At 55.9% G+C, this 23,437-nt stretch overlaps 8 protein-coding genes across 8 annotated transcripts; 3 read left to right on the top strand and 5 right to left on the bottom strand.

The window, feature by feature from the left end:
• Nucleotides 1–1,421: 1,421 nt before the first annotated feature.
• On the bottom strand, nucleotides 1,422–2,361 carry CH63R_03497 (uncharacterized protein; the record flags this gene model as incomplete). Its single annotated transcript, XM_018298472.1, has 2 exons — nucleotides 1,422–1,565; nucleotides 1,744–2,361. The coding sequence occupies 2 exons, from the start codon at nucleotides 2,359–2,361 to the stop codon at nucleotides 1,422–1,424; spliced, it is 762 nt and encodes a 253-aa protein (XP_018163288.1).
• Nucleotides 2,362–3,882: 1,521 nt separating this feature from the next.
• Nucleotides 3,883–6,416, bottom strand: CH63R_03496 (Histone-lysine N-methyltransferase SET9; the record flags this gene model as incomplete). Its single annotated transcript, XM_018298471.1, has 2 exons — nucleotides 3,883–6,222; nucleotides 6,309–6,416. The coding sequence occupies 2 exons, from the start codon at nucleotides 6,414–6,416 to the stop codon at nucleotides 3,883–3,885; spliced, it is 2,448 nt and encodes an 815-aa protein (XP_018163287.1).
• Nucleotides 6,417–7,775: 1,359 nt separating this feature from the next.
• CH63R_03495 (50S ribosomal protein L14) lies at nucleotides 7,776–8,308 on the top strand (the record flags this gene model as incomplete). Its single annotated transcript, XM_018298470.1, has 3 exons — nucleotides 7,776–7,790; nucleotides 7,851–7,935; nucleotides 8,013–8,308. The coding sequence occupies 3 exons, from the start codon at nucleotides 7,776–7,778 to the stop codon at nucleotides 8,306–8,308; spliced, it is 396 nt and encodes a 131-aa protein (XP_018163286.1).
• Nucleotides 8,309–8,724: 416 nt separating this feature from the next.
• Nucleotides 8,725–9,706, bottom strand: CH63R_03494 (DNA-directed RNA polymerase subunit; the record flags this gene model as incomplete). The annotated part of the gene is made up of 3 exons (XM_018298469.1): nucleotides 8,725–8,769; nucleotides 8,843–8,927; nucleotides 9,294–9,706. 3 exons carry the CDS (start codon nucleotides 9,704–9,706, stop codon nucleotides 8,725–8,727), a joined length of 543 nt encoding a protein of 180 aa, XP_018163285.1.
• Nucleotides 9,707–11,523: 1,817 nt separating this feature from the next.
• On the top strand, nucleotides 11,524–12,346 carry CH63R_03493 (Peptidyl-prolyl cis-trans isomerase ssp-1; the record flags this gene model as incomplete). The annotated part of the gene is made up of 4 exons (XM_018298468.1): nucleotides 11,524–11,526; nucleotides 11,684–11,950; nucleotides 12,020–12,276; nucleotides 12,337–12,346. 4 exons carry the CDS (start codon nucleotides 11,524–11,526, stop codon nucleotides 12,344–12,346), a joined length of 537 nt encoding a protein of 178 aa, XP_018163284.1.
• Nucleotides 12,347–12,682: 336 nt separating this feature from the next.
• CH63R_03492 (uncharacterized protein) lies at nucleotides 12,683–14,711 on the bottom strand (the record flags this gene model as incomplete). The annotated part of the gene is made up of 3 exons (XM_018298467.1): nucleotides 12,683–14,091; nucleotides 14,149–14,260; nucleotides 14,316–14,711. 3 exons carry the CDS (start codon nucleotides 14,709–14,711, stop codon nucleotides 12,683–12,685), a joined length of 1,917 nt encoding a protein of 638 aa, XP_018163283.1.
• A 2,409-nt stretch (nucleotides 14,712–17,120) lies between these two features.
• On the top strand, nucleotides 17,121–18,949 carry CH63R_03491 (uncharacterized protein; the record flags this gene model as incomplete). The annotated part of the gene is made up of 5 exons (XM_018298466.1): nucleotides 17,121–17,287; nucleotides 17,353–17,632; nucleotides 17,701–17,912; nucleotides 17,971–18,235; nucleotides 18,293–18,949. 5 exons carry the CDS (start codon nucleotides 17,121–17,123, stop codon nucleotides 18,947–18,949), a joined length of 1,581 nt encoding a protein of 526 aa, XP_018163282.1.
• Nucleotides 18,950–20,049: 1,100 nt separating this feature from the next.
• On the bottom strand, nucleotides 20,050–22,257 carry CH63R_03490 (Hexose transporter; the record flags this gene model as incomplete). Its single annotated transcript, XM_018298465.1, has 6 exons — nucleotides 20,050–20,774; nucleotides 20,867–21,166; nucleotides 21,229–21,560; nucleotides 21,617–22,018; nucleotides 22,073–22,162; nucleotides 22,232–22,257. 6 exons carry the CDS (start codon nucleotides 22,255–22,257, stop codon nucleotides 20,050–20,052), a joined length of 1,875 nt encoding a protein of 624 aa, XP_018163281.1.
• Between the last annotated feature and the right edge of the window lie 1,180 nt (nucleotides 22,258–23,437).

Genomic DNA, 23,437 nt, shown 5'->3' with positions numbered 1-23,437 from the left:
GCGCTTGTGGTGTGTTGGAGGCTGCCCATAACGAGTGTCCGTTTCGAGACCGACGGAACGAAGGGGAAAGCAGTCTGGGGTAGGACGGAAGTTCAAACACGAAAGGCAACTGGGGGTCCGTCCGGAGAACACCAGGCGGCCGGGCCAGCTGCTATTGTCCACAGTTGACAATCAGACCAAGAATCGATGGGCATACATTCGAAGGCCTAACCCCCCGATGTGTGTCTCCCGCAAACAGCTCCATCCATGTCGGTGTCGGCAGGCGCGGAACGGTCGAAGAATGCGGGGAAGGTAGGGGAAGGGCGCAGAGCAGGCCAAGCAAGGCAAGGGGGAAACGAGGGTTGACTGAGACCGAGGTGAGAAGCGGGAATGGAGGTGGCGTCCAATGGCGGGCTGTGTGGGTAACCTGTAAGCTGCAGGTTGCAGCAGAGTTGCAAAAGGGCGACAAGAGGGCGACAAGAGGGCGTCGGGGACACCAACTAAATGTCCAGCCCGCTGTCTGCAGCTCTTCCTTCATTGACGAGTGAGAGGGAAGCAAAGCAAGAGGAGGAGCGACGTGGAGTCGAACAGTTGGGGTGCATCAGCAAGGGTGAAGTCAAAAGCCATGACGAGAGTCAGACACCTGGTTCCAGTGTATTCTTATTGAAATGTCCGCTCTCCAGTCCGGAAGCTACGCAGCTCTCTCATCCACATCGCCGTGGATGATGGAGTAGAGTTGCACCAGTACCTGCGCGCAGTCTTGGGATCATTAGAGTTCTATTCATTATTAAAGGCGTAGTTGTGTTGTATGTGGTCATTATCATATCCGCTGATGCCAATTGACTGGTCTATCAGGCGCGCCCTGTCCTGTGTTCATCCATCAATCCATCATGGAGGAGTTTGAGTAACTCCGCCTTCCAAAAAAAACTCCCTCCTCCTTGTGTTTTCCTTCTTTCTCGCTTTTCTCCCATCTTCAACCGAAGATCCGGAAACAGAATGCCACGTCAAGAGATACGAGACGCTTGCCCAAAGCGCCGTGCAGATAAACGCCATTTTAAACTTTTCCGCCGCTGGACGCCCGTTTGCCCCAGAAACGAGTTGAGAGTGAGTGAGAGACCGAGCGTGTGTGTGTGTGTGTGTGTGTGGGTGTGTCGAAGGTGAGTGAGAGTGAGAGTGAGACGTCAATGTCACTCGGTGAAAAGCGTTAGACCAGGACGAAGGTCCCCTTTGTCTGACCACACCTTTTTTCTCCCTTCCCTCGTCTTCCCCCAACAGAATGGGAAATGCAACTTTTTTTTTTTTACAACGGCGAGGAAATGGAGCAATCAAAAACAAAGGTGGCTGCGGCCGACCTGTAGGATTGATCCCTCGAAGGACGAGTCCGAAAACAGACGTGTGTCGGAACGACGCCCATCCACCCCTCATTTCGGTGGGCATCCGAGCTAGACATCGTCCGCTCGCAGCAGCGCCTTGACCTCCAAGGCCTCGTCGACGATGAGCGCCCAGGTGTCGAGGATATAGTCGCGCAGCTCCATGAGCACCATGACCGCATACGCCGCCGTCATCATGGAGAGACAGTAGAACGCCTAGACCCAACGTCAGTCAGTTAGTCTCAACAATCTTGCCTTTTGGTTTTAATTTATTTAACACTTTTGTTTTGGCTCCGGATGCATACCTCATTTTGAAGAGATGAAAGCGCATACCCGAGCCGAGACAAAACGGACGGAAGAGGGAAGAGGAGAATGATGTCATAAAACAACTTACCGACACAAGACCCAAATCTCCCCATCGCACCACAGCCAACTCGCCCAGGCCGTAGAGACCGTCGATGCCGGAAGCACCGCCCGCCATCGCTCCGGCGTCCGGCCTGCTGCTGTGCACCACCCGCAACTCCTCAACGCTGCGGAGCCCGTCGGGGACGCTCTGGAATCCGTAGTAGAACATGCCCATCGCGACCGGCATGGGCAGCGCATGGTAGGCCCAGCACAGGCTGGTAAAGACGCCCCTCACGAAGAGGCCGACCAGCTCCCTCGGCGGTCTCGTGAGATCCAGTACGCCCCTCAGGAAAAAGTCGAAAACCACGGCAACTAACGTCGCCAGGGGGTGCAAGGGCTGGGGTTGTCGTGCTGCTTGTTTTTGTTGTTGTTGTTGCCGGGCCACCGCTGACGACCGCCTCGACGAGGATGAAGATGAAGACGAAGACGAAGACGAGGTCTTGGCTGGTTTAACTTGGAGACGGACGGATGATGAGAGGTGCGGAGAGGCGAGGGCGGAGAGCCTCGGGGCTGGGTTGTACAGGTGATGTTGTTGGTAATGGTAGTTATGCGGCCCCGAGAGGCCGGCACTCATCATGGCCTTTTGCGTAACGGTCCCCGTTGACATCGTAGCGACGGGAGGAGGCGGACCCGGAGAAGATGTAGAAAGGATGGAATAGATGATGGAATAAATGATGGGAGGAAAAAAAGGGCGAAAGCAAGACACCTCTAGTCTTGGACGATCCGAAGGGGGGGGCGGGCGAGCGGGCTGGCTGGCGGTGTCCAGGTGAAGGGGCCCAAGATATAAGTCGGTGAGAGTGTATGTGGGTGAAGTGATCTGAGAGGTAGCAGAGACCCGAGCGAGCTACAACGACGACATGGGGAGGTGGGTGTTGGGTGTTGGGTGGTGGTGGTGGTGCTCGAGCTTTATGACAAGCAGGGCAGCAAGAGCAAGGGCAGGGGAAAGACGCAAAAAAGAAACACCAGGAGAGAGAGAGACAGAAGGCAGGGCAGGTTCAGAGCCTGAATAGCGTTTGCGTCGCCTTAGCGTTGGCTGCTAGCGACGCACCGTTCGCGACGACACCGTCCTTATGCAGTCAGTGTAAGCCTTTTAGTGCTGGGAAGTTCTGGTGGTGGGGGGGTCGTCGATCGCACTGTTCGAGATGAGGTGAGGGAGCGTCGAAAAGGCAATGTCTCTCTCTGCCAGAATGTTTGCTAGTCAGTCAGCCAGTCCATGCCTGTCTGATTCGGTGGTGGTGTTGATGGTGTTGATGGTATTGGTGTTGATAAGGTGAGGCACCTCAACGTCGTTTTCGGTCACCGACCGAAACCACCACTTACACAGCTACATACAAGGAATGCTAGATGCTGCAGCAAGCGTGCACACGCTAGACCGAGGGCCGATGGGCGAAATGCCCGAATCCGACGGGCTGGAGGGGGGGGGGTCACGAAAACAAAAAGGAAAACAACAAATGGGTGAGCAATTTGGAAGATGGTCAATATCGACATCGGCACGCAGAGGAAATGTCATCGCCTTGTAGAATTGAAATTGGCTCTCATCAATTCTCTCTTCTCATCCTCATCCTCATCCTCCTCTTCGTCCTCGTCCTCTACCTACCCCTGGCTACACCGGGTCCCTTGATCCTCGGTGTGAGCGCGAATGTTTGTGTGCATGGGAAAAAAAATCCTCCTTATCTAAAGTAGTCTACCACCCCCCCAGCCTAGACAAACGGCTGGAATGTTGTCTCTCAACACCACGCCAAATCGAAATAAAAAGAAGTCACCCTTTGTCCCCTATGCAACCCTTCCCCAGGACGGACGGACGGACGGACGTTATGCAAAGGTGCCGAGCTATGGTATCTATGTATCGTCCATGCAGTTATGCATGCATAGCAAAAGAAGAAGCAAAAAAAAAAAAGCAAGAGAGAGCGAGAGTGAAAAGGGAAAAAGGCCAGAATGTGGTACTATCGCAATGACACATGAGACAGACGCCTTTCCAACCCATGTTTTCCCACGTTCCAATTATAAATCGTCCTCCTTCGTTTCTCCGTTCGGGGGCCCAAACTGTAGTTGAGTGAAAGCCCCCCGTCATGTCTTTTTTGGTGTTGACGGACCACTCCCGGTTGGCTGCTTCGCGCGCCTCTTCTCCTCACGGGCACGCCACTTTGAGGCTAATTTTTCGCATCCGACCGCTCCGTCTCAACCCGGCGCTGTCTTCCCCTTCCCCGGCATCTTGGTCCGCAGCTCCGCGGTGCCTGTTTCCGCTCCTGTCGTCCTCGAGCGCCTCGGATAGTCCTCCGGTAGGTCTCTTCCGACCGCGGATGCGCGCCTCGTCGTCTCGTCCCAGGAACCGATGGATGATGCGGTGGTCGAGGATGCGCTCCTCTTTGTCGCGAGGCCCAGCCCTCTCCGTCTTAGGCCAGATGTAGCCGTAGAGCTTCGAGTGTCGCTCACAGCGCGGGCACGAACTCTTGGTGTAGTATGCATTCTGCTGCACGAAGGCCGTCTCACAGTTCATGCAACGAACCCATGCCGTCTGCGGCTCAGAGAGCAGTAACGGCGTTAGAGTATAATCGCCGGGCGTTCGGGTCTTTGCGGGAGGTGTCGTCTCCTTGATGAAGGTGCGTCGTTGATACTTGCGCTTCTTCCTCAGACCTGACGCTTCCGCCTGTTGCTGTGGTGGTGGTGGCGGCGGCGGCGAATGGCCGGCAGCCTCCTCTTCTTTCACCGTCTCATTGACCTTCGCACAGACTTGGATTTTATCAGTGACCGGCGCAGGATTCTCCATCGACTCAACTGCCTCGACCTTCAACGTCTGCACACTGTCGGAGCTGCGGTTGCCCGGTATGTCTTGTTCAGTTGACAGCACGGCCTCAACCTTTGACGTTTGCGATATGCACTCTTGTTGGGGGTACTCGAGCGGCTCCGTTGCTGAGAGCATCCTGCCAACCTGCATCGACACCAAACCGCTTCTGCCTGAAATCGTCGTTGCGCCTGCATCTAACATGGCCGTCGGTCTCGCGTCGGCGTTCTCGCTCACGGCGGCTGCAATGCTCATACGACCCTGTCTCGTCGCGGCGGTAATGCTCGTTGAGTACGCTATGGCAGTCCACCCCGAGATGCCACCCCTATGGTTTTTCGAGGGCGGAGATGGCGGATTGCACAGGGAGGAAATGGGGATCGACCTTGATGCCATGACAGATGCGGTTCGAATCGGAGGGGATGTTTCAGCAGACGTCGCACCTGTCGTATCGATCTGGACCTGCCGTTGCACGGAAAACGGCTCCGCCTTGGCTAGAACTTCCTCCGTGGACTCTTCGCTTTCCTCCTTCTTGACAAGCTCCGTCTTCTTTTGAGCCTGGGTCGGTTCCGGGGTGTCCTTCTCAGGCTCAGTGATGTCCGTCACCGAGCCATCTTCGTTGGCACCGCTCGTCAACGACATGCTGCGCACCGAGCCAGAGGACGAGGAGCCGTCTCTCGAGCTGACAAGGGCTTCTTCTGGAGGAACCGTGACTGCTTGTGTTGCTGAAACTTTTCGCCTCTTTGAAGGCGTGATGGGGGGCGTAACGAGAGAGTCAAAAGAGCGCTTCTGATCCGGCGATAAAAACTCGGACATGGCCGAGTCAACTGCCAGCGAGTCACGGCCAGGCTTACTAGCCCTCAGTCGAGACTTGGATACCCGAGGCCGTATGTCCGGTGTGACGGAAGGTGTCCGGGATGAAGGGGCAGCACTCTCTTCATCCCTCCTGCGCCGGCGCAAAGAATACCCGTCCATGACGGAGTCTTCGATGCTTTTCTTGACCCCGATTTCTCCTTCCGTCGGCGCCCAACCGTTGATACACCGATTCTCGCATGTCCTACAGAGACATTCGCAGTTGTCTTCCCCAAAGTAGTTCTCTGCATATGTGACGGTAATCTCCTCCCCAACATCGATGTTCCTCGTAGCAATGATTTCGATCGTAGCCGAAGATGTCGTCATGAGCTTCGCATTGGCCCCGCAATCATGGTTCGCAAACCGGGCCGGGCCCATGAACAGGCTGGCGCATTTGTTCCTCGCGGATATAATGATGCTGAAGTCCTTTTTACGGGCCGTCATTTCCCGCTCCTCTTCGGGGGAGATGTTGACCTGGGTTCCGGCCAAGTACTTGATCGTCTCGTTCCTTCGGATAAAGCGTCGGGCAGTGATGGCAGCCTCGTGGGACACAATCGTGTAGCGGTTCGTGGAATTGACCTCGAAGGGGCAGTCAGGAAGGTAGACCTGGGTGTAGCGGCGCATATGGCGCTTGAAGTCTTCCTTCGCCTTGTCCGTCTTGAGGGCGGCGAAGAACTTGCGGAAGCCATCTGTAGATAGTAGTTTGCGCTCGGCGGAATCGAGGTCCTTGTTAACGGCAATCTCGCTCTGGATGATCTGGGTAATGTCCTCTTCGCGCACACCTCGGGAAGGGTGGTACGAGTTCCGGTTCTTGGGGATCGTAGTCCAGTAGAAGGCCTGCAACGTGTCAGCTTCAACTTGATCTTCTTTTCCAGCCTTCGAATGGCAAGGGCATGGAGGCCCAGCCGGACCGAGCACCGTACATGGTCAACCAACGCATCCGTGAGAAAATCGTCGTAGGAGGCAAGTTGTGCCAATGTCAGTGTCTGCTTCTGCTTCTGCTTCTTAACCGCGGCACCGGAGGGAGGCATCTTGGAATGATTCCCGTCGCAGCCGTCGCAGTTTCAGCCTCGGCGCAACGTTGAAGCAGCGGGTTTGCGGGCGACAGTGAGAAAAGGCTAAAAGAGCGTCGAAAGGAACCAGCGTCGGCGCACAGAACAAGGAGTGGAACAAGGAACCGGGATGGATGACGGTCGGACTCTGTTCGATAGCCGCGCACGCAACGGGCGAGAGGAAAAAGAGGCGTTGCTTATGGGTGAGAGAGCGAGCGCAAAGTGACGGCTGGGTCAATATCTGTCGCTAGTGTCTGCCGAGGGTCTAGAGCGATGCAGTTCGTTTGTGAGACTGGGCAGCAGGCTGATCCTCCGAGCAAGGCGCAATGGTTGGGTAAGTGAAAGGGTCAGCTCAGGTCGAGTGTCGTCATATCTTCTGGCGCAGAGGGGTCGTAAACAGCAACGAGGGAGTGGCTGGTCTCGGTAGGCGGGCGGTGGAGATTGAATGCGCAGGGCCGTGGATCATATGAGTGAGGCTAGCCGCCTGTCTGTTCGGTCTTTTGGCGCCGGTCAGGATCAAGGAGTGAATATGGGGAGCAAAATAGCTTCACCCACCGAAAGGGAAAGACCGGACAGACGAAGGCGAAGCAGAGACGGACAAGGAGGTTGAGAGTAAGGTAAGGTGAAGCGAGGCGAGGAGTGAAATGAGAACTAAAAGTGGATGAGGCGAGGTTCCGTTGGATGGGGTTTGCCTGAAAGAGAAAATGAGAAGCCGCCGTCCGTCAGTCCCGATTCAATTTGCTGCAGCCCAGCCAAGAATGACGGGTTCGTCTCGGACTCGGGCTCAGGCTCAGGCTCAGGCTCAGGGCTCAAGGCAGTTCTAAACTTCCAACTGACCTCCAGCAAATGATAGCAAACGAACAGAAAGCTATTCTAGGGAAGGAAGGGAAAAGAGGCACAGTGTCCAAAGGCAGGGAAGTCAATAGACACAACACAGCAGAGGGAATCATTGGATTGGGCCTTCCTGGGGCTTGAGCCAACCAGAAGCCGTCCAAGCCGCTGGCTAGGCGATTTTCGTCCAAGTGGACCCCCAAGCTGAGACGTCAAAACAGTCACACAGACCAGGTTGGCTGGATGTGTCAGCCAATCAGATGCACGTCGTCTGATCGGGCTAAGCCTCAGCAGCCCAGCAACCAGACCAAGCTTGCCAATCTGGACCCCAAGCCAAGGCCCCACCAAAAGAGGATCCCGGATATACATTCTGCCGTCATTCCGAGCAGTCGCGGAATTTCAACTTTGCAGTTCCACCTTTCGAGATAGCATCAGCGACAGTGACCAGCTAGGGGAGATCTGGTATTCTACAGCCCACTCACTCGCTACCTATTTCTCGTCGCCACGATGATTCAACTGAAGGTCTGTTGCCTCGGGTGACACCCATGCATGCGAAATATCCGGTACTGACTCAATTACTAGACGGTGCTGCAATGCATCGACAACTCGGGCGCTGCGATGGTCGAGTGCGCCATGGTTGTCGGCCAGAAGAAGCTCGCCCGCATCGGTATGCCTCCGCCCCCACCAACAACGGACTTTTCCATGTGCAACATCGAACTCGGTTTCTAACATGAGATACAACAGGTGACAGAATTGTCGTCGTCGTGCAGAAGCACCGCGGCGCCGGTGATGGCGGCATGGCTGGCTCCTCGGCCGCCAACAAGGTCAAGCGCGGTGACATGCGCCACGCCGTCGTCGTCCGCACCAAGCAGAAGACGCTCCGCCCCGATGGCAGCGTCATCCGGTTTGACGACAACGCCTGCGTTCTGATCAACAAGGCCGGCGACCCCGTCGGCTCGCGCATTAACGGTGTCGTCGGCGCCGAGCTGAGGAGGAAGAAGTGGAGCAAGATTCTTTCCATGGCACCCATGCACGCATAGAACCATAAAAGGGGGCAACTGTTGCTGGGTGATCCAAAGGGAAGGGGGAGAGAGCTGTGTAGGATGTTTGTACATGTACAGGAAAATCATCAAGAGTTCGGGAGTGTATTATATGAAAGCATGAGCCGGCGTTTTACCAAGGTTGGCAGTCGATACCAATCTCCATCAAACATAACACCATTCACAAAGTAAAAGACATCGCTCCAGGCTCACGACGAGGGGCATGCGGTCAAGAAAGTAGTGCTGCCAGTTGTAGGACAATGTTTATTGTTGCAAAGCTAAAAGACAAAAGCCGTGGCCCCCTCGGCCTTTTCCACAACCATTTGGAAGCTCGAACGCCGTAAAAACTCCGTACAATGCAGTTTCTCCTCTTCCAACACACACATCCTTTGGGTATCGTCAAATGGTCGCGTCTTTTACTGGAAGATGTGACCGCAATCGCAGCAAACATAGAACAGTTTCTGCAGACGGGCAGGTTAGCCAACGATACCGTGTTTCGCGGAGGGAATAGACGACGGCTTCAACATACCATACCCGTCTCGGCACTTCGCTGCTGAGACTGGAAGAAAACAGCCTCGCCGCCCTTGCAGACGGGGCATTCCTTGTTTGATCGTGGAAGCTAGATCCGAGCAAGATGCAGTGTCAGCCAGCTGATCACAAAGGAGGTCTCGAATCCAAAGTGGAAGCAAAAATTCCGTTGCAACAGCCAACCCAGCACCATCGGGCGTGGGGGGGGGGGGGGGGGGGATGGAGGGTATCCAAAAGCCATTCGTGATTCCGGGGTATCGTGTCGCAAATGTCACATCATCGGCTGACCGCCAGCTGGAAGGTCGGCCACGAGACGTTGCGGTTTGCCAAGTCGGGGCCCCGGGTAAGGGCGATGCCCGCTAAGCCCAGGTTGATATCGTCCGAGGTGACCGACTCCTTCTCTTCGTCGTATTCGTCGAGCGCCTCATCTTCGGCCATATCCATCAGGTCGTCCCACGTGATTTCCGCCTTCTTGCTCTGGGAATCGGCGGGTTGGACAACGACGGCCGAGACGTTGAAGTCGTCGGACGGATTGCCGCAGCCAGTGCACAAGATGGCGTGGCCGCACCCGATGCAAACAACAGGGGCAAGAACACATTGGGAATCACCTACGGTAGGATCTGAGCCCACATCCTGGGTCACACCAGCCGTCTCGCCGGCAGCGTTGTTCATGACGTTGCGGAAGACGCAAGTCGACTGGGCCTCCTCGGTGAACTGGCAGGTTCGGCAGGTAAATTGAAGACGGTGCGTCTCCTCGTCCTCCTTGGGGTAGAGCATGTTGGAGCATTCGGAGCAGAATCGAAAGGTGATTTGTTCGAGCTTCTTGTTCGCCGACTCGTCCTGGGAGGTGGTAGACATGGGGGTAGCCATCGTGCCGGTCGGTCGCGAAGCGATTTGGGAGTTGTAGAAAGATTTTTCTTCTTCTTTTTTTTCCTTCCTTTTCCTTGGTAGAATGCGATTATCGTTTCGATAGAATGTGTCGCGTAGGGGCTGTTAACCAAAATCGAAGGTTCTTGTGCTTCTGGAGAAGAACAGCGCAATGTGGTGTTGTTGCGAAGATGAGGCAGCAGCAGATGCAATAGCGAGGTGCAGCACGGATTCAAATATGAAAGGTGGAAAGAGGCTGTAGGTAGCGCACGGCTTTGAGGCGGCGGCGGAAAAGGTGGGGCATTTGGTCGCCAGCCGCTGATTCACCGAACCAATTTGTAGGTAAGTCACTAGGAAAATAAGGCATTACCATCTGAAGGATGGACCAGATGTGGTAGAAAAAGTCCTGATTAGAACACATACACTAAGAGAATGGACATGTGATCTGGTTCCAATGCTGTCTATTTGTGGCCTCATATCTATAGATTAGTCACACAGTTTTGGCCTCATGCGCAGTTGTCTCACTACCTTAGATGTTCAAGGTGGCAATCACGTCTGCAATAGAGGATGGATAATTTTGATGATTGAACTGGCGGGACAATCTACCCAAGTCCGCTCAAGAATCACAATGTCAGTTTTGCGAGGCTTGTTGACACCGTCGGTTCTCAGGCATATTCGCTGACTGCACTTGAGGACAGCTAAGTTCATGCAGTTGCGCTGACCGCGAAAGACATGGCCCAATAGCAATCTGGTCCTTGTACAGAGTACCGTTGGAGAAATCCTGGAAGAAAACGGGCGTGATGAGACGGATCGACAGGGCTGGGATGGGAAACCTTGGGACTGAACGACAAGTGACAACCTTCGACTCGCTCGGCAGGCTTCGAAACAGAGCCCGCCATCTTGGACAGGCTATGATGTATGAAGCAAAGGTACAAGGGGGGGTCGAGGGGGGTCCAGGACAAAGGGCGAGTGACAGGCTGACAAAGCAGGTACAGTCCCCGTCTTCCGAGTTCCACGTGACGCAGCTGCGAGTTAAGCGGGTACCTGACCATTGGTAGTACGAGGATTGAACTCCTCTTTCCAACGCTTTCCTCCCCTGCAAGGCGGGGGACCGCAACAAACAGCTGGCAGGGAAACACAAAAGGAGGGGAAGAGGGATGGGCTCTCGTGTGTGGTCCCTGCCTGTTGCTCAATGCTAGAGGTCACCAGATCCCCCCCGGCAACCCACCCCTCACTCTCCAGTGTCTCCACTGACGCTGGTTGGCCGCAGAAGCTTGCCCCCCCCGCTGTTCTCTTATTTTTTTATTTTCCCGCAGTGCAAAAGGAAGCGAAGCGGCATCTGTCACCCCGGGCAGCCGCACGTCATCCTTCAGCTCCAGTTCAGTCTCCCCCAAATCTCTCGTCCAATCTGTTAGCAGTTCGCCGCCCAAGGAACCTCTTGCTGCTGTTGTTCTTCTTCTTTTTCTCCTCCTCCTGTACCTCTACATTGATCATCCATCCACCATAGGTAGCACCGGATACGATCTGTCTCCATCACAAAACCTGGTTTAGTCCCGTCCAGTCACGTCCAGCCTAGCCCAGCTAAGCTCCGTCTGCCTGCTCGTACCTTTTACCCCGACGCCCACCCCATCGTACTCTTCAACCTTACTTCTTCCCCATCCTACTCTACTCCTGCGCTCTAGACCAGAACAGCAGCCCGGGACACGGTGACGACGTCGTTCTCCCCTCGTCAAATCTTGCCTTCAGAAGCACACTGCTTCTTTAACTATACAATCCCAGTCGAGACTTTTTCGTCGCAACCGCCGCCACACACCACCACAATGGTAAGTACGCACGGAGGTGATCACTCAACCGTAGCCTCAACCTCACTCGTTGGCCGTCGCATGCCGCCTCCCTCCAGGCTGCTCTGCTGGGGCGTTGGCTTTACCCACCGAGACAACACCATTCCAGGCCGATAACTGACAAAACAATGTCCTCCAGGCTGATACCGGTCTTCCCTCGGGCTGGGAAGTGCGACACTCCAACTCCAAGAACCTCCCATACTACTTCAATGCTGCCGAAAAGGTCTCGCGCTGGGAGCCGCCCGCAGGAACCGACACGGAGAAGTTGAAGCACTACATGGCCACCCACCACAGCGCCGGCTCCGGCGCAAGGCCCCAGGCCGTTCCCGTCCCCGAGGGCAAGATCCGCGCCGCCCACCTGCTGGTCAAGCACAAGGACAGCCGTCGCCCCTCGAGCTGGAGAGAGGTGCGTTGTCAACTTGCCCCAACCCCCTCAGCGTAGTGTGTACCAGAGCTAATTCGCACGCCCCTGCAGTCCGAGATCTCTCGCAGCAAGGAGGACGCTCTCGAAATCATCAAGGCACACGAGGAGAAGATCAAGTCCGGCCAAATCTCCCTCGGTGAGCTCGCCCTGACCGAATCAGACTGCAGCAGCGCCCGTAAGAGAGGCGACCTGGGCTACTTCGGCAAGGGCGACATGCAAAAGGAGTTTGAGGATGCGGCGTTCGCCTTGAACCCTGGCGAGATCAGCACCGTTGTTGAGACGGCGAGCGGGTTGCACTTGATTGAAAGGTGGGCACATTTCTTCCACGCGACATGATGTCACAACAAACCGCTAACACGACATGGCAGACTGGAGTGAGACCAGCCAGCGTAAATCGAAGAGTAGCATCACATGTGTGCGAGCAAGCAAGCAAGCAAGGACTGGGAGGGGGTTTGAAAAGTTGAGCCGCGTCTGTCGATATGGCTTGCTTGGCCCGAGCCTGTTCTTATTTTATTCCGCGACCCATTAACATGCGATACCAGTCATGACTGTACACCAAAACAAAAAAATACCACGCGCATCTGACGATTCCATGAGCTGTTTAAGAACGAATGCCTCCATCTATTTGCCAGTGAACCAAATGCTATGCCGCTGCTCTAGAGTTGCCGCCCGCTATCCCAAAAAGAAGCCCTTGTTACCGTCGAACTGCCAGCATCACCACTGCTCGCTCGTTATCGTCAACAGAACGGTAGTAAACGGCTCAACCGCGGTGAAAACGACAGTCATGACTCCGAATACGGTCATGGAAAGCGCAGCATACGGCGCAGCCCGGTTTTCTCTCTCGTAGAGGTAGGACACGCCCATGGCTGCGCCATTGATTCCAATGGCCGCCCCTACCGCGATCGTTAGCGCGTCATCCCTGGCCGACTTGTCACCTTCGTCCTGTTGTTCCTCGTCCCGACCTTCTATCCCCAATCTCGGTAGCACGTAGGGGTACATCAACTGTCCCAGGATGCCGTTGCTCACCACCAGCGCAGCATTCACAGACCTATTCCCATGGAGAGCGGCCATGGCCGGCCGCGCGAGTGCGAGCGTCGTGCTCCGCGCCGCAAAGGAGAGTGACTCTCCGCCGCCGAGGCCGGTTTTGATTGCGATGATAACGGACAAGAAGACGTTGAGCGCTGCCATGCCGACAGAGATCAACACTACGGCCGCGCCGGCGCGGGACCAGATCTGCCGGCGGCATTCGAAAAGCTTGAAGCCCCAAACAACAATACCGCATTCGAGAATCGAGAGGGCCATATCGCCCGCGCCAAACCAAATTCTCCCGCCTTCTCTGAGGGTCTGGTCGTCGACCGCGGCCGTCATGAGATCGGAGAGAGAGTTGCCGCTGCTGAACAGGATGAGTTTTAGTTCGATCGGCAGGTTGTCCGCTGCGGCTTTGGCGCGAGTGTAGGCGACCATTGTGAGCGTCGTGAGAAGAACCGGATTGAGGAGCGTGACGGCTGTCGTCTTGAAACCAGGGGAGTCGGCGAAGAGATGGCTCCGGCTAAAACCGCGTTGCAGCCGCGTGCTGCTGACCCAGGTGAACCAGATCATGCAACCCTCCATCGCCCAGTCGCTGCGAGTGGCGCTTGAGACGGGAATGCCGACGACGAAGAGGAAAAAGAGTGCGAGGGCCATGGGGTAGCACTCCTTGGCCCAGCTGCTCAACCTGTTATGTTCGCTCCTGGAGTCGTCCGGCCGCCGCGGAACTGAAAACGATGACCGGCTCGACAGCTCGCCCGCGGCGTTCGGGGGCTGAATGGTAGTTGGGCAGTCGCTGTCGGTGAAGTAAGCCGAGACGGTCCTCGATTCCGGGCCCAGCCCCGCCTCTTTGTCGGTGTGGTATCCGGTCACCACGGTTCCGTTCAGGGTCGTTGTATCTGACGCCCTTCGGCTGATGGTTTGCAGTGGCGCCTCGGCGCGCGGCTGAGAAGCGGCGGCGGCTTCGGGCTGCCACGCCTGCTCGAGCTCGCTATTCGTGAAGCGGCAGTGGGAGAGAGGAGGGGGTCCGAGGATGCCTGCCAGAATTCCCCAGGAGATGAAGCAGCCAAGAACCCAGAAGATGACGTTTGTGAAAACTCCCTCGTTCGTTAGTTCAGACGGATGGGCTCAAAAGGTAATGTGAAGATTCTTACAGAAGTTTCCAATCACCCTTCCGATACCTTTACCAGCAAGAATCTGCTCCTTGGTTATGATGATGATGGGAACAGGGAAGCCAACGCCGAGGTTGCTGTTGATGAAATCGACCTGGCCGTGTTAGCATTGTGAAGCAGTTGGACGAGGGGACGGGGTTCAGACGGACCTTGGACTTGATGTTGCGACGATAAAAGCCATCCGATCCCGGGCGGAGCTGCGAGATGGAGACCATGGACGCAAACACCAGAAGCATGCCCAAGATGGAAGACAGGAACTGCAGACCCGCCAGTCTCAGTGCCAGGGAGAGGCACCATATGAGCAGCTCACTGGCGATGTAGATGACGACGATCCAGAATATCTCACCCATACGCCGGAGAACCGTACGCCCCCTGACCCTCCATGCGTGTGTTTCGCTGTTGCTGTTCTTTCCGTCGCTGCTTCTCCGGGACATTCGCAATGGCACGTGTAGTGATATCTTGGGGACATGGTATGTGAAATGTCTGAGACAGCGGTAGGTTGGGAGAGAAACGATCTCGAAGCAAGCGGAGATGCTTGCGGCCATACTTCGAAAAAGAAATGGGGAGTTGAGGGGGGTGGGTGTGTAGGTGAATGGGGTGACGGACACAAGAGTGTGTGTAAGTGGTGTACGACCGAAGACTGCTCAAACCGAAATAACGGCGACTTCTGAAGTGAAGCAATCACGCGAAGAACGGAAAACAAGACAGCATGAAATCTATGGAGACACAAAAAAGGCTTATGCTTTCCCGGATCGAGGTCGTACATGCCCGGTATATATCGACGAGATGAACCAAGAGGGAGAGGGAGAGCTCGCCGAAAGCTAGACGGCACCCTTCGCCATGACACGTCATTCACTAGCAGAGTGCAATGTCGAAAGCCATGTTAGACAATCGTTGTTGGATAAGCGATATGGAATCCGAAGAGGGCAGTGAGGAGATTGCGTGTGTATTGGGCGTGGGGTCCACCGGGGCGATGTGGTGTGTGGGATGGCATCACAAACGCTCTGCTGGCCAAGAGAACCGGGCGTTAATAACTCACCTGTTCCCGTCGGGAAGTGTGGCGAACACAAGGGGCCTTCGACTGCGAACAAGAAGAGGCCTCGTTCAGTCCTTCATGTCCTCCACCTACCGCGGAACGGATAAAGCATGCTCAACGAGGGGATCATCTAATTGCGGGCAGCGCGGGGGGGGGTGTCGACTGTTGGTGATGACACGGACAGATCATGTCAGATATCACCGTGGGCACGAATGCAAGCCTCATCTCTGTTTGGACTCGGGGGCATAATCCAATCTGGATCAGAGCGTTGCGCATCTTCAACGAGAATATCCTACGGCCCCTCCATCCGGACCGTGCCGGACGGTCTGGGTCTCTTTTGGTCGCGTCCGCAGTGGGTATCCCGACAGCTGAATACGTCAAGAATATCCTTGATTCGCCTTCAACATCAAAGCGTCTAAGCATTTAGTCATGGGGATCTGCATCTGTCAAAACTGACATGTTGGGGGGGATCTCGAGCCTAGGCCCAAACGCGGCTGAAGTGTCCCCTTGGTCCGATGGGCCGTCTGCACGTAGCCTGGCGGATTGACGGCAGAGCGGCCCCGGCTACAAACGACATCCAGAACAGTACAGGGTATGTTGGTTGTCGTCAGCTGTTTAGCGGTGTCTTTTGCTAGATATGTATGGTTGGTTCCTTTAAGAAGCCTCCAACCGCATGATGCCGTGCACGAAGGGGGGGGGGAGGACCTACTCTGGCTCTAGGGTTAGGACGGGAGGACGGGAAGTTGCTGTTGGCTTTCGGTCATCGGGTATGCATTCAGGCGTATGTAAAAGTATAGTGTGTACCATGATCCCCCCAGGTTGAGGATGGAACGTTGGAGGTGGTGGTGTAAGTCTTCCAGACGGAAGACATGGAGCGCATGACAAGGGGCCGGCCGGTGCGGTGCAGACGGGGAGGCGGACGGGGGCGCAAAGGAGACCGTGCAGGCGGGAAGCCGTTGGGACACACAGTGTGGTTGGTTGGCTGGGTTAGTTAGTGGAGATGAATTCTACAATTGGCTTAGTCACATTGTCCGGTTAGTCGAGTGGGTTTCTGTCGTTTCCAATTCTGTTTGCACCGTCACGGTTACCGTCACTTTCACCTTCACCTCCTTCACATCCTCTTGCTTTTTCAATACACCCCAATGAAGCTCTCACACTTGACTGGCTGACTTACGGACAGTCTGATTGAGTCTCAATTCCTACCAGGACCCTGAACCCTAGGCCCCTTGAGGAAGCGCAGCAGCCAGCGGACCGTCCCGCAACTCTCTCTTACTAAAAACAGCGAAAGCAACCCGAGCCGAGACGCGAGTACACGAGACACGACCTCAAGCCGAATCTGGCTGGCCAACGTTTGCACCACAACGGCGGTGTGTGTGCGCGTGTGGGTGCGTGTCCTGACTGAAGCTCCTCAGAATCACCGCCGTAACTTGGCTACACCGAACGAAGGCCGGAACCTGGTACGTTTTCTGTACTTCACGACTCTTTGCTGGCCTCTTCGCGGCGGATGTAATTCGTGGACCGCGTCACAAACTCATTCGGTTCCCGTCATTGGACGACGACATCCCGTGTGTTTTGCTACATCCGCTCCCTAAGGAAACGAAACACCGCCCACCCCATCCGCCACCACCCCTTTTTCCCTCTCTCGCTCCAGTGTTCACTAGGAAGTCGAGGCTGAAGCTATAGCCGTCCCGGATCAGACGTCAAGACACGGCCTGTCCTTCGTTACTTCGGAACTTGGTTCACGTGCGGCACCTGGAGTCTAAACCTGTTTTTCTTCTTCATTTCGAATACGAGGTGCTACGTAAAGGAAGAAGAATCAACCTTGCCTCCGCTTGCGGTTGTTTTCCTCTGTTTGACCACACTTCTTGCAGCATTCTCGCCATTCATTCCGTACCCACATCCGCACTCGTCCGCAGATATGGATATCTCAAGCCTGGAGAGCATCATACGAGGCTATGGTATCGCCATCGACAGACGCACCCTGCAGGCAGCCCTCGACGATCCCGAGCACGGCACCGCATTCGCCGAATGGGCCCGCCTTCACCTCGGCCCTGATAACCTCTTATCCAGAGACGAGCTGGCCCTGTAAGTACCCTCACGGCTGGCCGTCGCACACCCGGGGAATCATGTCTCACATCAGGTGTTTCCAGCTATGCAAGCCTCGACAAGTCCGGCCAAGTGGACAAGCTGGTTGCGTCGCAAGACTTGGCCGCCGTCCAAGCTCTCAGCGAGCGCCAGATTCAGACCGCCATTGACGAGCTCAACCGGTCCACAGCCGCGATTGTAAAGCAAACCGAGACTCTGAAGCAGCAGCAGGACGCGCTGGCGAAGCTGGTCAAGACCAACGCCAAGGTCGAAGAGGATCGTTCCGATCTCGTCTTCCAGCGGAATCAAAAACACGATTCTGATCGTAAGAAGATGATGACGTCGGTGTGTACCGCTGCCTCCTCCGCACACACACACTGAGTGAGCGTGTCAGTCGCTAACCATGACCCCAGGTTGAAGAGTTGTCTCAAAGCCTTGAATACAGAGCATCAGACATTGAGCAGCAGTCCAAGGTCTCTGGAAATGGTCTGCAAAAGACGCTGGACAGCTTGTTGCATTCCGACGACAAGCTCTTGCTCAGCTTGCGCAAGCTAGGCCTCGAACTCGAGACGGAAGACCCCGAGGACCGCGAAAACGTCGAAAAGCTTCGGGAGATCTGCATGAGGTACGTGGTCCTCCATCAGACAACTTGCTTCCGAGACACCTCACTCACCTCGTCGCAGATTGATCAAGTACACAGTTGAAACGGTGCGCACAAAGCTGGACCGCCTCTACCTTGAGGCGCTCAGCTCCGCCCACCATAACGGCGTGGCCTCGCACCCGTCGGACGATGTCAAAACCTCGCAGGAGGAGCTCGAGTCCCTCTACACCGAGATCCTTCCTGTGGCCCAGATGTCAGTCGAGCAACAATACCTCGAACCCGCTCTCAAGTCGCTGTCCAGCAAGAACGGACAATCTCTGCATCGCTCGGCTGCAGCTATTGTTTACGTGCGTCATCCCCTCAGGTCCCCTCGTAGAGATGAGGTCAATGTCTAACAAGGTCAGATTGATGAGTGCCTGGATTATCTCCTCGACCACATCGAGCGGCTCTCGGCCCGCATCGAGGCGTTCCAGTCACACCAGGCGGCTACAACAGACCTCCTCGCTACCGCTCGCGCAGAGCTCGCCGCCCAAGTTTCAACCCCCAAGAAGAAAACTCCTGCCCAGGACCTCGTCTCCCCCGTCCGCCGCCGTAACACCGGGCCCGGATCCCCCTCTCGCAACCGCTCCAACACGGCCCACCGCCGCCGGTCCTCCGGCCTGGACGAGCCGCCCCTCGAGACCCTCTTCCGCACCCTCGCCGTCGCATTCCCCGAGGACGCCACGGACGGCGCCCGTCAGACGGCGGCGCTCTCGACGACTCTCGCCGAACGACAAGCCAAGGCGCGCGATGTGGCGCGCAACACGCAGGAGGCGCTCGAGGGCGCCGCCGCGTCCCGACTCGCGGACGCCAAGCTGGCCGTGCAGCTGCTGCGGGACAGCTTGCTGGCCGAGAGCCCCTTTGGGGACGTGCGGCTCGTGGACGAGGGGATCGAGGCTTCCATCGCCGTGCTGGGGCAGGAGGTTGAGAAGGTCAAGGAGAGGATCGAGAGGGTCGACGCTGGCAAGGCGAGGCAGAGGAGTGAGAGGAGGAGGGAGATTCTCGAGCGATGGGGCCGGTGATTGGGGTTTGCTGCCGGGGCTGCTCAGGCGCGTTGACTTACTCCATCTACATCATCTCGGAATAGAAATACCAGTGGTCCACAAAGTTCCCGAGCGAAGAATGTCTCCGGTTCCGTCAGATACCTGTAAACATCCGAAACCGGTCGCCCCTTTAACCCATCTTCCTCTCATCCCACAGCCAAGGACCCGTTCCCTCGGTACGAGATGGATTCTCCACGAAGTCATGCATGTCAAAGCCAGTTAGATCAAACGCTGGCTGCTCTGGCCCGTACCTCACACAGCGTTACCCTTCAAATTTCTTTCCTTACAGACTTGTTTGTATAAATATAATACCATTTGGCCCCACGCCAATTTTGGAGGTGCCAAGCTCCGGATGACATGGTTTGAGCGAAGTATAATTTCGGGGGAAATCGAGGAGCTACGGGGATCGAGCTCGAGATGCAAATAAAGTTTCCTCGTTAGTTGCGGGGTGGGTGGGTGAGGCACTCTCCCCTCTGATCAGCGGCGGCAGTTGGAAGCGCCTTTTGTCTTGGCACGTTGTGATCCGTCGTTCTCGTTTCTGGGAGAATGGCGGCTTCTTGTGGCTGTTATGCTGGGCGTCATTAACAGGCCGACGTTCCTTACAGTAACGGTACACTTCGAACCAAGTCTGTTTTCGGAGGTTCGATAATGTCAGAAAGCTTGCAACACACCGGTTTTGATATTCTGTGCCAGCAAGGTCTCGCAGGTTGGATGGGATTGCTATGGAAAACATAATACAAGGGTCAGCGACAATCACGGCACAGAATGTGTACTTGTAATGATGAAATCGCATTGGTATCAATTCAGTTCAAAATCCGTACCACCAACCCTATGCAAGGTTGGGTTTAAACAACGGTGAAGGAACATTCGTCCGTTCCACGCATTAGGCGCCGGGGCCAGAGGTCCCGACACACAAGAGAAAGTGAAGCTCATCGTCTCATCCTTCGCCGCCTGGGTATATCTCTCGATCCCTCCATCATCCCCTCATTAACATGTGTGTGTGTGTGTGAATTCAGCTTCATGAGAGCATGGTCTGTACATTGCAATGACGTGCTTGGGCGTAGGCTAGAGAATAAACCCTAGTAGGTCTTCTTCTCCTCGTCCGAGCTGACAACACGCTCGGTGCGGTTGGGCTGCTGGAAGTTGTAGAGAGGCTCCAGCTTGGCGTTGCGGTCGAACAAGACCCAGCGTCGGAAGAAGTAGGGGATGGCCTTCCGGATCTGGTAGCTGGCGAAGCGGCTGGTGGGCAGAGCGAAGACCCAGTCGAGTTCCTCGAGGGTGCGCTGCTTGGTCTCGGGCACCCAGAACAGGATCATGACGAAGGCCACGACGTTGAAGCCGGCGTACAGGCCGAACGCGCCGACGACCTGGAGCCGGTCGAGGATGAAGGGGAAGGTCATACCCAGGATCGCGGCCCAGAAAAGACAGGTGGCGACAGCGAAACCCATACCCATCTCACGGTGAGACAGGGGGTAGACCTCGGCCGAGTAGGTGAAGGGCACGGGACCCTCGCCGGGCGAGTAGAAGGCGCCGAACAGGTAGACGAAGAGGGACACCAGGGCGGTACGTGTGACACCGGGCGCGATCAGGGTACAGAGACCGGCCGCCAAGAGCGTCCAGGTCATCTGGGGGAAGGTGAACAGGAGCAAGGATCGCCGGCCAAAGGTATCAATGGTCCAGAAAGCTGGGAAGGCGAAGATCCAGTTGACCATGCCGAAACCGAACGAGCCGAGGAGCGCTTGGAAGTCGCCCATGTTGGCGTCCTTGAAAATGGTGGTGGAGTAGAAGGCAATAATGTTGATACCTGCGTGAGGGAGGAGTTGTTAGATTTCCGGCTTGGAGAGATGATGGTTCTCAGAGGTGGGAGGGACGGGGTTTTCCGTAATCACTACTTACCGCACATCTGCTGAGCAATCATGACGGTGAAGGCTGCCAAGTTGGCGCGGCGGACACGAGGAATGGTGAAAAGTTCCTTGAAACGGCTGGCGTAGTTGCTCTTGCCCAGAACCAGGCTCTCGAGCTGCAGTTGGGCATGGATAGCGTACATGTCGCGGGAGCATTGGATCGGGTTATGTCGGAGCTGGATCATGGACTTCCAGGCATCGTGGTAACGTCCCTTCTTCATGAGCCAACGGGGAGATTCAGGGCATAGGTAAATCAAGATGAGGAGGGGCACGGCGGGGAGGAAGGGGGCACCTGGTAGATTGGGAGTCAGTCGAGGTTCATTTTACTTTACTCAGGGACCGTCCTCAACGTACCGAGCATGAGACGCCAGTTGTGAGGGGCATAGTAAACAGCCAGGTTGAAGGCAGTTCCGAGCGCGATGCCAAAGGCCGTCCACATTTGCCAGGACATGACAAGGGCACCACGAATAGACGGCGGGGAGTTCTCGGCGGCGTAGATGGGAACAGTCGAGGCCTTGGCACCCATACCGATTCCCATGAGAAGACGGTTGGCGAGTTGCTGTTGCCAGTTGTGGCTGAAGGCAGAACCGATGAGGGGCCAGATGCAGAAGTGAGCAGAGAAGAAGATGACGCCACGGCGACCGAAGTAGTGGTTGAGAGGATCGGACAGCCAGCAGCCACAGAGACTGATGATGCCCGTTAGCTTTACTACTCTTGCGAGAACATGAACAGCACCACTTACGCAGATCCCAAGTAAGGGCCAGCGTTCACGAGACCCAGGATGAGACGGTCCCGAGTGCTGTTGGTATCGATGCCGTACTCCTTGGGGAAGAAGATGTTGGCGCCGTTGGTACCGGTCTGGTCCCATCCCTGGACGGCAGCGCCAATGGAGCAGGTGATGATGGTCAGGTAGAGCTTCTTAGGCAAGCGCCACTTGTGAGTGACCTCTTCGCGGAGCGCCGTGATCTCAGCCTCGTCGAGGGCCTCAGGGCCGCCGATGTTCTCGTAGTTCTCCGGGTCCTGGGCAACCAGTGCGCCCTTGCGAAAGACGGCAATCTCTTCCTGGAGGCCGTGCTCCTGGCAGAAGACTTCGACATCGCGCATGAGCTGGTCGTAACCGATTCCCTCGAGCGGGTTCTTGATCCTGGGTAGATGGTGTTAGGCACTTGGACATTCAATATGTTTCGAGCCAGCTCACTTGGCCTCGATGTTACGGCTCAGCTCGACAGGGTCGGGCTGGCCGGTGCCGTGCTCCTCGTGGTCTCCGGAGACAGTGGCGATCTTTTCACTGTGAGAGGGATGGAGTGTAAGTAAGCGATGCCCGCCTCAAGAAAGGGCAGATGGCAAAGGTACTTACCCCTGAGGGTGGACCTTGTCAGCCATGATGGCGATGGGAGTAGGCAGCGTCTATAGCGCCTTGCTCTTATAAGAGTGCTTTCAGTTGACGCGACGAGACTGGTAATTGTGTGACGGCGTCTGGTGTGGCTTCACAGGTTATTGGAAGCACGGCGCATCTGCAGAGCAACAGTCAACAGGAGAGGTCGGCAAGGGCATGTGTCATGGGGAGTTCATGGATCTTTATAGATGCTCACCCGTCCCCTGCCCGCCGTCCCCTTGGGATACATAATTGAAAGCAGCCGATGATCCTCTCCCAGAAACTCGAGAAGCTGTCTTCTTGGCGTCCCCGCACACACTCCCATAAGCTTCGAGTCCTTGGGGTTGGTCCTGCGAAACGCGAAAAAGACTGGTCGAGATGGACGTGGAAACCAAGCTGACGGCCCATGCTGCCCCACGCGCGAAGACCGGGGGGGACTTCGTTTACGAGTCTGGTATTCTGGACGGACAAGGGGCTTGTTGGGCCCAAGAATGGGCTTCCCAGCAGGCGTTCAACTGGGTGCCGTGTGTGAGAAAGAGAGAGATCTTGGCAGCTTTGGGTACTCTTAGATGGTTGCTTTTCCCTTTCTGCCTGCCTGCCTGCAGCCAGCCCGCATCGACGAGGATTTGCTTCACGGCAGGGGTGGCGACGAATTGACGGGAGTGTACTTGTGGGCCGAGTCCAGGATAACAATGTCAAAGGAGACAAACGAAGGTAACAGTTAGGACTGTTCAGGTGACACATGCGTAGGTTCCTTGTCGATGTCGCGTCTCGATGCCTCAGAATGTAACGTGCAAAAAGATTCAAGGCATCTGAGTCGTTCATCCAGTCGCACCCGTCCCGCAATGGTGAGAAGCGATCGTGAGGGCCAAGCGCTTGGCGCATTCATTAACTTTCGCCCGCCATGGAGCGCCATGGACACTCACACACAACCCAGACAGGCCCAGCGCGGGGAAAGGAGAGACACCAAGCAGGGACAGGAAGGGCTCCAAGCTCGATCGTCGAGGCTTTGCGTTCTTTGTGTCCACAAAGTGCCCCCGCCGAGAGCGCTACTAACCGTACGGATGAGCCTGAAGGCTTGTGTGGATTTTGATGAGCTTGAACCGACTTGACATGTCTTGGGGCAGCATAGGAGGATTTCTATCCTATGCTCGAGTGCGTTACTGCCCATCTATGTAACAGGATTGC

This window comes from Colletotrichum higginsianum, chromosome 2 (assembly GCF_001672515.1).
Source record: "Colletotrichum higginsianum IMI 349063 chromosome 2, whole genome shotgun sequence".
Lineage (NCBI taxonomy): Eukaryota > Fungi > Ascomycota > Sordariomycetes > Glomerellales > Glomerellaceae > Colletotrichum > Colletotrichum higginsianum.
This window is presented reverse-complemented; position numbering and strand designations above follow the sequence as displayed.